The 16445-nt window shown below is 36.0% G+C and overlaps 1 protein-coding gene across 3 annotated transcripts in view; it reads left to right on the top strand.

The window, feature by feature from the left end:
• DSE (dermatan sulfate epimerase) overlaps nucleotides 1–12624 on the top strand; it is a 66823-nt gene extending 54199 nt beyond the window's left edge. For 2 of the 3 annotated variants that reach the window (XM_050786604.1, XM_050786605.1), the window contains 4 exons: nucleotides 1308–1561; nucleotides 5282–5521; nucleotides 7683–7890; nucleotides 9938–12624. In XM_050786604.1, coding sequence (XP_050642561.1) covers nucleotides 1308–1561; nucleotides 5282–5521; nucleotides 7683–7890; nucleotides 9938–11696 — 2461 coding nt within the window. In that variant the 3' untranslated portion in view covers nucleotides 11697–12624. Of the gene's footprint in view, nucleotides 1–1307; nucleotides 1562–5281; nucleotides 5522–7682; nucleotides 7891–9937 lie in introns of those variants that run through there. The other variant, XM_050786607.1, reaches the window with a different exon arrangement.
• Nucleotides 12625–16445: the final 3821 nt, after the last annotated feature.

The following is a 16445-nucleotide window of genomic DNA, read 5'->3' as shown; positions in this document are numbered from 1 at the left end:
TTCTTCCAGTCATGAGTAGAGATAACTAATTGTGATGGTATTGGGAGAATCTGGAACAAAGTTACAGACAGGTTATCACAGATATTTTCATACTACATTACAGTTGTTATAGATATTTCAAAATTTATGTTTATTACCACTTATAAATTATGGTAGTTATTATCCCTGCTATTAAATGTTAGTATTTCATGTCTTAATAAAAAAGCTAGCTGTATTACTATTTTTTAAATATGTGTATTGATAATTATATTTCAAAATAATAGATTTCCATGTATCCTTAATTATGTCTTATGAATTTTAAAACATTTTGAGAAACAGGTCAAGGCTTCGCTAGATTGCCAAAAGAGGTTCGTGGCATAAAAAATGTTAAGCTTTAGCTTCATCCCTAATTAAGTGCTGCTTCTGCCTCCCACAGGTACAGCACACTTTTGATTTGTTTCCCTCACTTGGAGATTACTCAAATACATCCTGAACAGATGGGAAGGGTTTTCTGGATAATTCCTTAGAATTCTGATTGTGAAAGATCCTTTTTTTTGCTTCCTGCTTAATGCAAGCCACACACTAATTTGCAGAATAATATAACTAGTCAAACAGAAATTTGGCTTCCTGGAAAATGACAATGTAATTCTTAACAGAAGATCAACTTTTAGATTTCTTACAAAGATATTTGAAAGACCTTTAAGGCAGTGCAGTTCAGTTTATGGGAAAGAGGGATATAAAAATTCTGAGTTAGAATCAGCTCCCACTCACGTTAGTCACGCTTCGCACCATGGTGATGACCAAGTGGGTCTGTGCAGATTGAGAGGTCATGGATTATGGACCACGATACCTTCGCATTGACCAGCTATGGCAAATAAGAGGAAATACATATGTTCAACTGTCTTAGCAAGGTGGCCATAAGCATAGAACTGAGAGTGTCTTATTTAAGCAAAAAGGAGGAATGGGGTGAGCACTGGTTAAATTCGTACTCCAGAGAATTTTGCCCTGCCAACACATGTTCTATGCTTTAGATCTCTTTGAATATATTCTACTACTTCTTGTCATGAATAAAAAATCAAAAGTAAAAGTTCTCAACATCTTGATGTTGCCAGAATCCTGAGAGAGAAAACTGTTAACTGTATAATTTTCACATTTTAGACTATGCTATATGTTTCATTATAATGTGGAGGGAAGTCAGTTGTGTGTCATTAAGCCCTTGGATTGTATCTTCAGTTGTGCCCTTTAGTTCTGAGAAATAGACACTTTAGAAGTGTAATGAAAGCTGTGAGTCTGATGAACTCATTTCCATGATTTATTTTCCTTTACAGGTTGGTGAAAGATGCTCCTTGGGATGAGGTCCCGCTTGCTCACTCCCTGGTTGGTTTTGCCACTGCTTATGACTTCTTGTACAACTACCTGAGCAAGACACAACAGGAGAAGTTTCTTGAAGTGATTGCCAATGCCTCAGGGTATATGTATGAAACTTCATACAGGAGAGGATGGGGATTTCAATACCTGCACAATCATCAGCCCACCAACTGCATGGCTTTGCTCACAGGAAGCCTAGTCCTGATGAATCAAGGTGTGTGTGGACACAGCCGAGGTGATGCCTGAGCTGACAGAAGTCGTAGTTGCCATGTTGTGAGCAAAGCATTTTTATAACCATTCTTAGTACGTGTTCATACTTGGATCCTAACTAAACCCATAAGATGAAGTAGTCCCTACAGTGTCTCTTAGTTAATTGAGGGACATCTCCTCCTTATTTTCCGCTAGTATATTAGCCGGCGTGTTATCTAATTATGGCTTATGATTATCCCAGAACAAATCTTCACAACTCAGGGTCAGTGATGAATATTCATTTTTCCAGAGAATTTTGACAGTGAAGACAGCCCTCCTGGAATAAACGAAATTTTAAAAAGCTAAACAGATGGTTTGTTATTTGAAATGAAGATTTCCAGCACACAGATGGGAATCATAACACCACTACTATTTTTCCCTCTTAATATTTAAAACAACCAATCTGGATTATTTACATCCAAATTGGAAGCAACTTTTGTGGATTGTGTAGCTACTTTGCCTTAACATATTGCATAATTGCCAATAATACATTTTCTTTGTTCTTTTAACTCTAAATTACAACTTCTGTAGAAATCTATAAATGATTAAGATTGTGTTTAAGAAAAGCAGCTCTAAGATCACAGGGAATTATCAGAATATTAAATATATAATTGGGGCTTGGAAATCTAACAGAATTTAACTCGATTATATTCCCCATAAGAATTATTAAGCATTTTGTTGATTATCCAACATCAGATTTTACCCAAATCTAGCTTTCTCCCTTGTCATTTCAACCAACCTTCACTTTTAATTGGGTCTTAGAGGAAAAGAAACTAACATTTACTGAGCATATGACACGTGCTAGTCTTTTTCCATATTTTATTCAATCTTCACATCAACCATATAAGGCAGCTGGGATTTGGACCCACTTCTGGCCATCCATAAAGTTCAATCTCTTTCAACTGTATTTTGTTATCTCTCTCAGAAGGGAAATTTCATTTATAATAACTTAAGCAAAATTTAATTATGAAAGTGAATTTTCATGCTAGCTCCCCTTTTCCCCTACTCTCACAAAAACATAAAGAAAATTAAAACATCAGGTCAGGCGCGGTGGCTCACGCCCATAATCCCAACACTTTGGAAGGCCAAGGCAGGCAGATCACTTGAGGACAGGAGTTCGAGACCAGCCTGGCCAACATGGGGAAATCCCGTCTCTACTGAAAAATGGGCGTGGTGGCGCATGCCTATAATCCCAGCTACTCAGGAGGCTGAGGCAGGAGAATCACTTGAACCCGGGAGGCAGAGGTTGCAGTGAGCCGAGATCCCACCACTGCACTCCAGCCTCGGCAACAAAGTGAGACTCAGTCTTAAATAAATAAATAAATAAATAAACAAACAAATAGAAAGGAAAAGAAAAGTAAAACGTCAAAATGCAAACAATGTGTTAATCTACTAACAAAGCATTTATAAACCCCCAGGCCTGTGAAACAACACCATCATGAAATGGTGAAAGGATCTCTTGGGTGAGCCAAATTTCTGCCTCAGGGCTTAAATTTAATCTACTATAGTTTTATTTCCTTAAATAAATTTTTATTTATTTAACAAGAGGAGTAGTTTCTTTCTTCAGTCTTTCTAAATAACATTATTCCAAATAATAAGCAGTGACCCAAAATAATACTGGTTTAGATTGAATCAAAATATGTCATTTTGCCCTGGCAGGAATTTTCCTATGCATTTATTTTCTGACTAAAGTTATGGTGGCCCTGGCAGACACTCTTCCAGAGCCCCCACATAAGTACACACATTTATGACAAGACTGGACAGAAGGAGGTAGAAATCAGTTGGAAAGAAGACAGATGTGAAATGTTTAAATGATTACACCGTAGTTACAATAACCACAGAGAGTAAAATAAAAGATACCATGAAAAGCCTTATGGTTAAATATAAAATGAGTATATTAACTTGGAATTCAAGAGAGCAGTGTTCTTTAGGTAATTTTCTTCCTGTAACTTTGAAGATAGATAGGAGAACTTAAGGGGAAGTTAAAGAACGTTCCAGGCAAGGTATACGGGTGGCAGAAAAAAAATACAGGGCATAGCTTCAGTTAACAACAATATCAGTACCTTGTATTGACAGAGATTTGCAATTTACAAAATATTTTGGTAGACATGGCCTCATATCTTCTGAAGAGGGTTGTTGTAAGGAACAAATAAGGAAAATTAGGTAATGTTGGTATCCTGGGGACAGTGGCCTGATTTTAGGCATCAGTCACATTGGTATCTGGTGGGAGATGGAAGACACAGAGGAAAAGAATGAACATAATTAGAATTTTAAACTGGAATGGTAGAGAATGGAAATCGAAAACTATCCAGAATATTGACATGTCAGCTATAGGTGGCAGAAGAGGCCAGGCCTGAGAGCTGAGTTGCCCGCGTTAGTCAGGAGCCAAGTCTTAGCCTGTGACCTATATTTAGGCCCAGAGCTGGTTGGACCAAATTGCAGTAAAGCAGTGTGGCTACATCCACACCAGGAAGCATTGGGCTTAATTTTATTCTCAAGGGTGGCGTGTTTTTAAGCGAACCCTTAAATCTAAAGACCTAGGTTGAGATTAAAGTTGTATTCATTTTTAGTCATGTGCCAGAGGTCTTGAACAAGTGAGCCTTTCTGTTTTGGGGCAATAATACATAATTGGGTTGTTAAAAGGATTAACTAAGATTCTGCTCAGTGCTATATAAATTATAAATGTTACAGAAATGTGAGGAGTTGTTATTGTCAACTAAGTGCAACAATTCTAGAAAGCGAGCATTTCTGAGTTAAAAGGTTTTATAAATTTTTATAGACTTGATTTTCAGTGGGGAGATTAAAATGTGACAGATGGAAGAATTGCTTGGACAAAATCATGTAGCTCATTTTCTGGTGGTTTCAGGATTCTTAGTTGATTTTTTCATTATTAATTTGCCTTTCCATTGGTTTCTCAGCCCCACTTTGCTGCCTTTTCAGATCCTGTGGGATCTAAAGCACATAAAGGATGAGAGGTTGCTGTCTAATGACAATATGAATTGAAGACTGTCTGTTTAGCATTTATAGTATGTGCAACCTATTACAAATTCTATAAAATAATGATGCAAGTTTTGTGAAGAGATAAACTTTTAAAAATATTTTCAAGTATTGTTTTTTAGGAACACTGATTAAAATCTTAATATACAAATCCTCTCTTGCCAACATAAAGTTATATGCATTTGTGATCTTACATGTGATAGAGTTTATTAAAGATCAGAAAGTGACTGATACTCATTTAAGGGTTTATCTTCATTTATAGAGTCAAGAACTTCTTTTTTTTTTTTTTTTTGAGACGGAGTCTCGCTCTGTCACCCAGGCTGGAGTGCAGTGGCGCAATCTCCACTCACTGCAAGCTCCGCCTCCTGGGTTCACACCATTCTCCTGCCTCAGCCTCCCAAGTAGCTGGGACTACAGGCACCTGCCAACACGCCCAGATAATTTTTTGTAATTTTAGTGGAGACAGTGTTTCACCATATTAGCCAGGAAGAACTTCTTAACTTATACCAGGGACCATCACAAACCTAGATTACAGGATGTTATTTATACACTGACAAGTTGGAGTTTTACGAAATGCAATTTGTAATATAAACGAGTTAGATAACTCAGAGGGTTTTATTTGGCCATATTTTTGTTTATGCTTTGTCACAGCCTTTAGTCATTGCTTCCATGTGTTTTCATCCTTCAGGATATCTTCAAGAAGCCTACTTATGGACCAAACAAGTTCTGACCATCATGGAGAAATCTCTGATCTTGCTCAGGGAGGTGACGGATGGCTCCCTCTATGAAGGAGTTGCATATGGCAGCTACACCACTAGATCACTCTTCCAATACATGTTTCTCGTCCAGAGGCACTTCAACATCAACCACTTTGGCCATCCGTGGCTTAAACAACACTTCGCATTTATGTATAGAACCATCCTGCCAGGTACAGTGAGGAGTCAGAAGTGTGAAAACATTAAACTATTGTAATTTTTTCTGATTATGAAAATGAGCTAGACTAAGCAGAGAAATTAGGTCCTTAGAGTTTGTCATATTGAAATTAAATAGTTTTTTTTAATCAAAGAAAAATTGAATTCAAGAGTTGCCTATAGCCAGAACATTTTGGAGGCTAATGTATTTATGATTTAGGTATTACAAAGCTTGGAGGGTTATGGATTAAATACAATTTCTAGGCCCCTCAATACTTTTTTTTATATATAGATCCAAACTTGAGTACATATACAGACTCATCTTCATCATTGAAAGCAAAATATAAACATTTGTGATTACCTGTCAGTTTTCCTTTATATGTGATCCCTGATCAATCCTATTTTTAATTTTTGGTTTTCAGTTTTTTCTTTCAAACTACACAGACACGATTCAAAATGAAGGATTACACCTACACATTTAAGTTGGAGCTTTAGTATTTTAATATTTTATTGAAGTAAATAGTATAGAAAAGTAAAAAAAAATTGCTGTAAAACTTGTAATTTCTTATTGCTGTGACATTTAGCCTTCTAAGAAAACTAGCTCTAAAAAAAAAAGATATACATGATTTAATAATGTATTCATTTCTAGAGAACTTTGTAACCTTTTTTTATTTCTAAAACAGGACCAAGATGTTAGAACAAGTTATAAAGGAAAATTTTATCAGGATACATATCCCCTACTTCCTCCTCCTTCCCCAAGGAAATGCAATTTTTAAATGGTGATTCTAGACCTACAACAAAGAATTCAGTATTTAAATCTTTTGGCTCTGGTAGTATACATACAGATTAATAGAATCTCCATTATTGGACTAGTGCAAAAAATACTGCAGAGCATAAGAACCATTTTAAGATTTAGTTTAGACTTACGTTCAAAAAAAATTTGCTTTGTTGCTTTTTCTTAGACATATAGGAGAGGACTGTTTTGCAATTCATCTTAGTAAACAAAGGCTACCTAAAGCAAGGGGCCTTTCAGAGGTTTCAGTGCTTTGTAATTTAAGCTGAGATCTAAAGGCTAACAACATCAGAAATTGTATTTGCTGTGAGCTGTGTCTGTGGCTACTTCCTAAAGTGGAAAAGACAGTATGAACATGTCTAAAAGCAGCATTTATATGTTTGTGTTAATTAAACAAACTTTTATTGAACATCTGTATGCCAGGCACTGTACTAGGCAGAGGATTCAAAGAGGAATAAAACACATCTCCTGCTTTCAAGGAATTCACAGACTAGTAGAAGATTCAGAAAATATCATTTTAAAATAGGGTATACTTACAAGATCACTTACTAAATTATTAGGAACAAAAACATTAGCTGTAAATTATAAATATAATCATGGTAACATTTTAGAAGAGGTTCTATGTTAAAGCAATCTGTTTTCAACTACATTTCTCCTTTTTTTTTTTTTTTTCTACAGTTGATACTCTAGTAGCATTTTTTTTTTGTCTGGCTGAGTTTTCTCCCATGCTGCTTCTTTTTTCATGAACACATGGAGCGTATCCTGTCTTACCTGCTTTTATTTTTCTTCCCTATTCCAAAAATGATATATGGCTTTAAGATCCTTGCATTTTCTTTCCTTTAACTTCCAGCAGTACATACTGGCAGAGCTACTCTGGGAATTAAATTTTCTTCCTGTAGAAACTCAGTCTCTCCCCTGAACTTTATATGTAGTATAACTTAGACTTTATTGAAGCCAAATTAAAGCATGTTATTTTATTATCTTGGCCTAGAATGCACGTTGAGTTGTGGGAGAGCTAGTGTTCATTCCAGGTTCAGGAACCCAAACTGCGCAAGAGGATATCCCATGTATATATGCAAATATAATCATGTATAGCATGAACACTGGAAAATGAGAAAGGCAGACAATAGGTGTAGCACATCTGTTACCAATGACAGGTACCACATAACAAATACAAGCTTACACACAACATATCATGAAGACCTTTTGAGGGATTCTAATTAACTGGTCTGGAATAAAATCAGAGGATTGTGATTTTTCTTTTATTTTATCCCCTCAATTACGCAATTCTAATTTGCAACTAGATTTGAAAAATCATTGTTTAGACCTATATAGGAGTATGAAGTTTTTAATGTATCTTAATTCTTTCCAACTTGTTTCCCTAGGGTTTCAAAGGACTGTGGCTATTGCGGACTCAAATTACAACTGGTTTTATGGTCCAGAAAGCCAGTTAGTGTTCCTTGATAAATTTGTCATGCGTAATGGCAGTGGTAACTGGCTAGCTGACCAAATCAGAAGGAACCGTGCGGTGGAAGGTCCAGGAACACCGTCCAAAGGGCAGCGCTGGTGCACTCTGCACACGGAATTTCTCTGGTATGACACACTGGGCTAGCTTTAAAGAGAAATGGTACCCAAGGGTACTATTCGTGCTATGCACTTGTTTTTTTGCATTTAAAAAGAAAAACTAAAGCACTTTTTAAATATTTTCTCCATGCCACCTGAGTATATGAAGTTTCAATTCAACTCATACCACAGTTTTTGAAACTCTTAGAAACTTTTATTTTTTTAAAAAAAATTTCAACTTTTATTTTAGATGCAGTGGTACGTGTGCACTATACTCCGGTAGTGAGCATAGTACCTAATAGGTAGTGTTAGAAACATTTCTTTATGTTTAACATCTAATTACTGTTTTCAGTTTTTGGTTCTCATATTAGAAATGTCCTACACTTGCATTATTTCATAAATAAACATGTTTTGATTTTACATCATTTTTTGAAATCATATAAAACGAAACACAAAATTTAGGTTATTCTGATAATCACACCAAAAAAAAGGTAGTAAAATATTTTGTTTTGGTAAATGGAGCATTATAATCTTCTAATAGCAAAGCTGTTGCTAAATTTTCAAAAGTGTTTAAAAGTGTTTGACAGTATTTGACAGCTTCACTTTGATAATAAAAGGACCGTGTAAATTTTTTTGCCTTAATCTTTTAAGCCCAGAAAGAGAAGCTTGGGTCTCCTTTTTAAAGTATTGCCAAATATGTTGTTGGCATCCAATAAGTTAAAATCAAAATTAGAGGGAACTGATTAGTCATTAATCCCTGATGTCTTTTCAAGCTGTTGAAATTTGCATTCAACTCCAAAACAAGCTTTCTTGTGGTTTGCTTCTCTTTATTCTTTCTTTTCAAAATATAAAAAATTGAGGAAAAAATATTAGTAAAATGGTAACTGGCTATAGTTTAACCAACAATTTAAGATTATTTTCATAGATAAACTAAATATATTAAGATGCAACCATCCTTGAGTTCTCTCAGGAGTATGACGTAATTACTTAATAGTGTGACTCGTAAATAAGTTACCCGTAAATATCCAACCAAGAGAGTTCTATAAAGCTAACTACAGGATTAATATAATAGGTCAGTTTAATGCTAAGTCTAACTTAAAAATCTGCCTTTATGGCAATATGCAAACTGACCAAAAACTGAGAGTAAGATGGCCCATTCAGCTTACATCTACACCTGTGAAATCACATTTATTAAGCCAACATTATACTAGACCTAAGTAGAGATATAATTTCTGATGTCTTGAAACTGAGACTGTAGAACAACAGATGAAGCAGTCAAAATCAAACACTAATAAGATTAACTCTACTACAGGTGATTGATTCACTTTAGGGAAAAAGTACATAGTACTAAGAATAAACATTTATCATAAATAAAAATAAGAAGTGATTTATTGTCCAAGAAGCATGGCATCATCTGCAGATTAAAACAAAACCAAACCTTTGGTCCTGGCTAGTCAGTGGTAGGCACAATTATAAATCCCCCAGTATAAGACAGTTGGCTGAAACTTCATTCGTTTATATTCTGAGATGTGGTGTTGGTGATACATTTTATCTAATATGTGAAGTCCTTCTCTATTTCAGTTTATTTTTTCAAGGAAAAAAATCTTGAGGGAGAACTGCTTTCAGTGCCAAACATTCAGTAATATCAGTTACTGCAGAACTATACTTCATTACAGCTCAAGGCTTGTTAGAGTCCAGATTCTAACATGGCATTTCTAGAAGCGGAGCCCCTCAGCCAGAAATTTGGATGAGATGCCTAAATCCACGAGGCCCAGTAGATTGGATGGTTACTCTGACATCATCAAATGAAGATGGTCCATGTAGAGATGAGAGCAGAAATCATTTTGGTCCCAAACCCAAGGATCACAAATGATAAAGAAATATTCCTCTTCCAGTCACCAAGGGTTTCCCTTTGTGTATACTGATTGTCCTTGGATATTTTCAGAACTGTCCCTAATCCACTCCATGCTGCCAGTGCTCTGGGTAGCATTTGTGTGTCGCATCTTCCACATTACCATGTTATGTGTTATTTTCACTTCCATCAGAAAACCATTTAATTTTTTAAAATTAATTTCAGGTATGATGCCAGCTTGAAATCGGTTCCTCCTCCAGACTTTGGCACCCCTACACTGCATTATTTTGAAGACTGGGGTGTCGTGACTTATGGAAGTGCACTACCTGCAGAAATCAATAGATCTTTCCTTTCCTTCAAGTCTGGAAAACTGGGAGGACGTGCAATATATGACATTGTCCACAGAAACAAATACAAAGATTGGATCAAAGGATGGAGAAATTTTAATGCAGGGCATGAACATCCTGATCAAAACTCATTTACTTTTGCTCCCAATGGTGTGCCTTTCATTACTGAGGCTCTGTACGGGCCAAAGTACACCTTCTTCAACAATGTTTTGATGTTTTCCCCAGCTGTGTCAAAGAGCTGCTTTTCTCCCTGGGAGGGTCAGGTCACAGAAGACTGCTCATCAAAATGGTCTAAATACAAGCATGACCTGGCAGCTAGTTGTCAGGGGAGAGTGGTTGCAGCAGAGGAGAAAAATGGGGTGGTTTTCATCCGAGGAGAAGGTGTGGGAGCTTACAACCCCCAGCTCAACCTGAAGAATGTTCAGAGGAATCTCATCCTCCTACATCCACAGCTGCTTCTCCTTGTAGACCAAATACACCTGGGAGAGGAGAGTCCCCTGGAGACAGCAGCAAGCTTCTTCCACAATGTGGATGTTCCTTTTGAGGAGACTGTGGTAGATGGTGTCCATGGGGCTTTCATCAGGCAGAGAGATGGTCTCTATAAAATGTACTGGATGGACGATACTGGCTACAGCGAGAAAGCAACCTTTGCCTCAGTGACATATCCTCGGGGCTATCCCTACAATGGGACAAACTATGTGAATGTCACCATGCACCTCCGAAGTCCCATCACCAGGGCAGCTTACCTCTTCATAGGGCCATCTATAGATGTTCAGAGCTTCACTATCCACGGAGACTCTCAGCAACTGGATGTGTTCGTAGCCACCAGCAAACATGCCTACGCAACGTACCTGTGGACAGGTGAGGCCACAGGACAGTCTGCCTTTGCACAGGTCATTGCTGATCGTCACAAAATTCTGTTTGACCGGAATTCAGCCATCAAGAGCAGCATTGTCCCTGAGGTGAAGGACTATGCTGCTATTGTGGAACAGAACCTGCAGCATTTTAAGCCAGTGTTTCAGCTGCTGGAGAAGCAGATACTGTCCCGAGTCCGGAACACAGCTAGCTTTAGGAAGACTGCTGAGCGCCTGCTGAGATTTTCAGATAAGAGACAGACTGAGGAGGCCATTGACAGGATTTTTGCCATATCACAGCAACAGCAGCAGCAAAGCAAGTCAAAGAAAAACCGAAGGGCAGGCAAGCGCTATAAATTTGTGGATGCTGTCCCTGATATTTTTGCACAGATTGAAGTCAATGAGAAAAAGATTAGACAGAAAGCTCAGATTTTGGCACAGAAAGAACTACCCATAGATGAAGATGAAGAAATGAAAGACCTTTTAGATTTTGCAGATGTAACATATGAAAAACATAAAAATGGGGGCTTGATGAAAGGCCGGTTTGGACAGGCACGGATGATGACAACTACTCACAGCAGGGCCCCATCACTGTCTGCTTCCTATACCAGATTGTTCTTGATCCTGAACATTGCTATTTTCTTTGTCATGTTGGCAATGCAACTGACTTACTTCCAGAGGGCCCAGAGCCTACATGGCCAAAGATGTCTGTATGCAGTTCTTCTAATAGATAGCTGTATTTTATTGTGGTTGTACTCTTCTTGTTCCCAATCACAGTGTTAGCACTGAAGATATAAATTACCTGGTCATTTTGTGATCACAAGAAGCTATACAAAATAAAATGTCTTTACCCCAGATTATCAGATTTTTTCCCCCTTAGATTCATTTTAACAAATTAAGGGAAGATATTTTGACACAAAAAAGCAGGAACATGGAGAAATTGGAGCAGGCAAAGAATTTATCAAAGCAGTAGAAATAGCTTGGTGGTCCTATGGTGTTTCTGGAAGTGTTTGTCATTGCTAATTGAGCAATCCATGTAGGACTACTTTTAGAAGAAACAAAAAGTCTGTTTTTTAAAGTAATGTTTTTTCTTATGAGAAAAAGGTTTAGATAGAATTGGGTTTTATTAATATTAATTTAATGCTATTAGCAATTTCCTTATACTATATTATGGAAAAGACTGAAGAATACAATTCTGAGAAATATAAAAAAATTTTAATGGTACAGTCATGTTGAAAGATAAATGTTGCTAAGTCCTGGTATGATGGTGTCAGCTTCCTTGGGGAAGTACTTCTTGAGTTACGTAACTAATAGGATCTTTTACTACAGGTCTGGATGGCTATTCAGATAATATAGCAAAAAATGATAGCAGAAGATCATTAAAAACTTAAAATATATTTTATTAGAAAACATTTATCTGAATGAATATTTCCTTGATGCTGGTCTCTGCACACATATAATTGGTTACTTGTATGCATTCATTGGTGGTTCAATAAGTAAAATGATTACAGATAATACTGTATTTTCCTTATATGGAAAACTGTTGTACACCCAATGACTAAACCTTTCAAAATAAAATATTTTCTATTATGAATGTTGATTTTCATACCAAAGAAGATGGAGAATCTAAAACTTGGATATGATTCTTATGTTTTTTTAATAGGAAAACTTTTTCAAGTTTATTTTGCTAAATAAACATCGTAATTGTGAATTTTCTCTAGTGTTTTTCTTCTCTGTTCCATTATATTCAAAATGCATTAACATTTTCCAAAATTTTTGAAGAGAGATCTTTATTTGGATGTATATTCATTAAATGTATAAAATAGTATTTGAATCAAAAGAAGTATTTTCTCTGCTTATTAACCTTAATTGTTGTTTAAACACATTTTAAATATTTAAAACAATAGCCAACTTCTGATATTTAAGTAGCACCCAACTTTCAAAAGCATAAAATTTTCAATCAGCTCCTCAGAAGGTAACAGCAGCATACAATACTAGAAAAATAATCCATAGTTTCCATTTGAGCATAAGAAAATGATATACTTAAAAGGAACTTAATAAATTATCATACATTCAGCATATATGAGTCATATATTTCTCCTTTGAAACAGAAAATATGTTCAGCTCAAATTTTACAGTAAGGACACACTCACTGATTTATAGGTGTAAAGTAACAACAGTAACCTTTCCTCTTATTTGCTCTTTTAGTTCACAGCCATACCAGTATGTAACCAAAAGACAAGTTGGAGAAACTTATAAGTACCTTTCTGCAGTTCTAATTTTGAACCTTCTTGCATAAAGAAAACACAAGTTTGACTTTTAACTGTGCTTCACTTATTATGCTTGGAATCCAGAAAACGACTTCTGAGGAAGTAATTTTTTTCCCCTCTCATGGAAAGTCTCTAGGGAGGATGTCATTACACACTGTTTAAAAGAATAATGTTTTCAAAAGAATAATGCTTCCGTTTGTCCTGCATGGATGCTCTTACTAGGATTTAAACTTGCTTTATGTGACAGATTCTCCGTTTACTTAACCTCACTCAACATTCCTCTCTTTTACTCTTTCTCACTCAAAAGGATGAACTGTCTGAAATGATCAAAAGGAAATTTTGAAAGAAACAAAAAAAGGAAAATTACTCTTTGAGGTTACCAAGCAAACCTGATCTCAGATCCAAACTGAGACATACTTTCTAACAGAGATGAAAAGTGCAAGTGAGTGCCAAATTCGCTTTTCTTTTGTTTTCATTAGGTTAAGGCTAGACAATACATTAGTCACCACAGCATGATCCAGTCTAACATATTAGTTCATTTTAAAGTAGTTTTTTAAAGATATGCATCTTTAAAACAAAATGAATTAAAATTATGTGGTTTTTTTTCTTCTAATGAACCTGGTATTTATTTCCTTAAAGAGAAATTTCCTCAGGCAGTGACTTAAGTGGTTAAGTGGGGAAAAAATGCTGAAATAAATCACAGCTCTTCATAATGAAACATGTTTTTTATCAGGGATAGTGCATATTTGAGTAAAACTAGGCAACTTTTTGTAACTTGAAAACCAAGCAATGTTGAATCTGCCTTGAAACTGAGTAATCAATTATGGAATCTGTTTCAGTGCTGCTCACTATGACAGGAGTGTTTCAAGTTCATTGGATAATGTGTGAGCTGTTGTTCAGGGGATTGGCAGGACTCTTGGTCCTAGCCTTAAAGAAAATTTGAGAATCACTAGCATACAGAGCTTGTCAGTGCAGTAAAAGTGGTATATTCCTGGGAAGCTGAGGTGGGAATATTGCCTGAGCCTAGGAGTTCTATGCTGCAGTGAGCCATGACTGTGCCACTGCACTCCAGCCTTAGAGACAGAGTGAGAACCTGTCTTTTCTTTTTTTAAGTATATTTCCTTGTTTGTAACTGATTAGCTTATTTCAGTTGATGGTAGATGAGACCTATGATGGTAGATGAGACCCAGAATCTTCAGAGAGAACATTCTTTTGAGAACATTGTTTTTATTGTCAAAGTCAGGTAGAAGGCCGTGTTCTGGAACTATTTTAATTATTAAAATATATCACCTAAGATAATGAATTCTTCCGCAAATATTTTAGTCATAGTTTTTAGTACCACATATTCTAAGGTTATCAGAAAATATGTCTTAACAGAATGTTTTGCATACTGAATAATTTGTTTTTGAGAAGGAAAATTTACATTTGACTTACTCAGTTCTTAAAAAATTATTTTTATTTCTAGAGACAGGGTCTGTCTCCATCACCCAGGCTGAAGTGTAGTGGCGCGATCATAGCGCACTGCAGCCACAAACTTCCTATCTCAAGCGATTCTGCCTCAGCCTTCCAAAGTGCTCGGATTAGAGGCATAAGTCATAACACCCAGCCAAGTTAAAAAAAAACTTTTGGTAGTTCACAAACCACTCACAAAAGAATCTGAAGTTTCTCCAAGTATTAAGAGAAAGCAAGCTGTGAAGTGCTATATGTGTAAGCTTAAAAGTAAATTCGTGTGATTTCTTACAAATATAAAACAAGATTAAAATGAATACAGTCATGGGTATGAGGAGCATGTAATTTATCTTCTAAGTGGAGGCACATTTGAGAGTTAAAGGAAGAGCAATTAATTGTTATTCGAGGACAACAGATATAAACCGAGATTATACTAGGTGAACTGGGACATACGGTCATCTTTGTCATAGCTTAATTTGGGGAAAAAGGAGTTAGGGAAGTCTGTCAAGGTCTAACTCAAAGTTTGGTGCTTTTTGAGCAAGTTTAAGGAACTTGAGATGACCTGATTGAGACCCCTAAATCTACAGATGAGGAAAGCAAGGCTCAAGCAGGGGAGCCTGATCCTTTGCCTGTTCCCTGTGTATTCCCTGTCTGTGGCAAAGCCCATTGGCTTGATTCTCTTCTCTTTAGCTTCATGTTAAATAGTTTCTTTCTGCAGTTTATTTAATTTACTGACCAAATGACGTATTTTTTTTCAGCAATGTTTCAGCTAGATATTTGCTTTATGCATGTAATGTCAATGAAGTACTCATAAGTTTTCAAGAAATGACTGTGATAAATCATACGTTCCACTACATAGTCTAAATATTTAGTTTTTGTCATCTATTTTAATATGTTCAAATTCTGTTCAACAAGACATGTAGTCACTATGTAAAGAATAAAAATAGACAAAGTTGTATTATGACTTTTCTTCGTGGATATACAGTTTCCCTCTTGGTTTTGGGATTTTGTTAATTGAATTTTTATTTGGCATAAATTATAAACATACATGATTGAAAAAGTAAAATGGTACTAGACAGCTTATTTAAAAAACAGAACAATAAATTCTCTGTCCCTTCCCTTCTCATTCTTAGTTTGTACTTCCCAGAAATAACCAATTTCTAAATCTTTTGGCTGTTACATCTATTGTGTACTTGTTTACAGTAAGGTCTAAAACTACCTACTAATGAAGATTTAGCTCTCTTATCCATTCCCCTCTTTCTTTTTACTTATTGGAAGATAATAGGTGCTATAGAGGGAAAAGGCAGGGTAAGGAGACTGGGAAGAGGGGGCCGTAATTTTAAATGTGATCAGGCTAGCCTTTATTGATGTCTCCACTTCCCTTCTATGTGTCATTTTGAAAATCTATTTGCTGTTAATTTAATGGGGTTTTGGAAAAGAAGTGAAGAAAATTTATATATTGAGTGCAGTATGTTTAAATGGAAGTCCCACATCACTTTTCAGTTGAGTTAACAAATAACAAGAATGACAGTAACATGTTTACAGAGCATCTACTATATGCCAAGTATTGTTTTAGGAACTGAAGATATGGTAGAGAATAGGAATAATAAAAGCTGGCCCTCATATAGTTTATGTTTTAGTGGGAGCAAATAATAACAGTAATAGTGCAGGATGTCAAGTAGTGGTAAGTACCGTGGAGAATAAAGCAAGGGGAGGGGATGTAAGGTGATGGTGAATTGATACTGTCCCATAAACAGTGGTTTCTGATGTGATTACTTATGATCAGACACTTGAAAGAAATAAGGGAATGAAT

Source organism: Macaca thibetana, chromosome 4 (genome assembly GCF_024542745.1).
Source record: "Macaca thibetana thibetana isolate TM-01 chromosome 4, ASM2454274v1, whole genome shotgun sequence".
Taxonomy (NCBI): Eukaryota; Metazoa; Chordata; class Mammalia; order Primates; family Cercopithecidae; genus Macaca; species Macaca thibetana.
The sequence above is the reverse complement of the archived record's forward strand: the minus strand, read 5'-3'. Positions and strand labels throughout refer to the sequence as shown.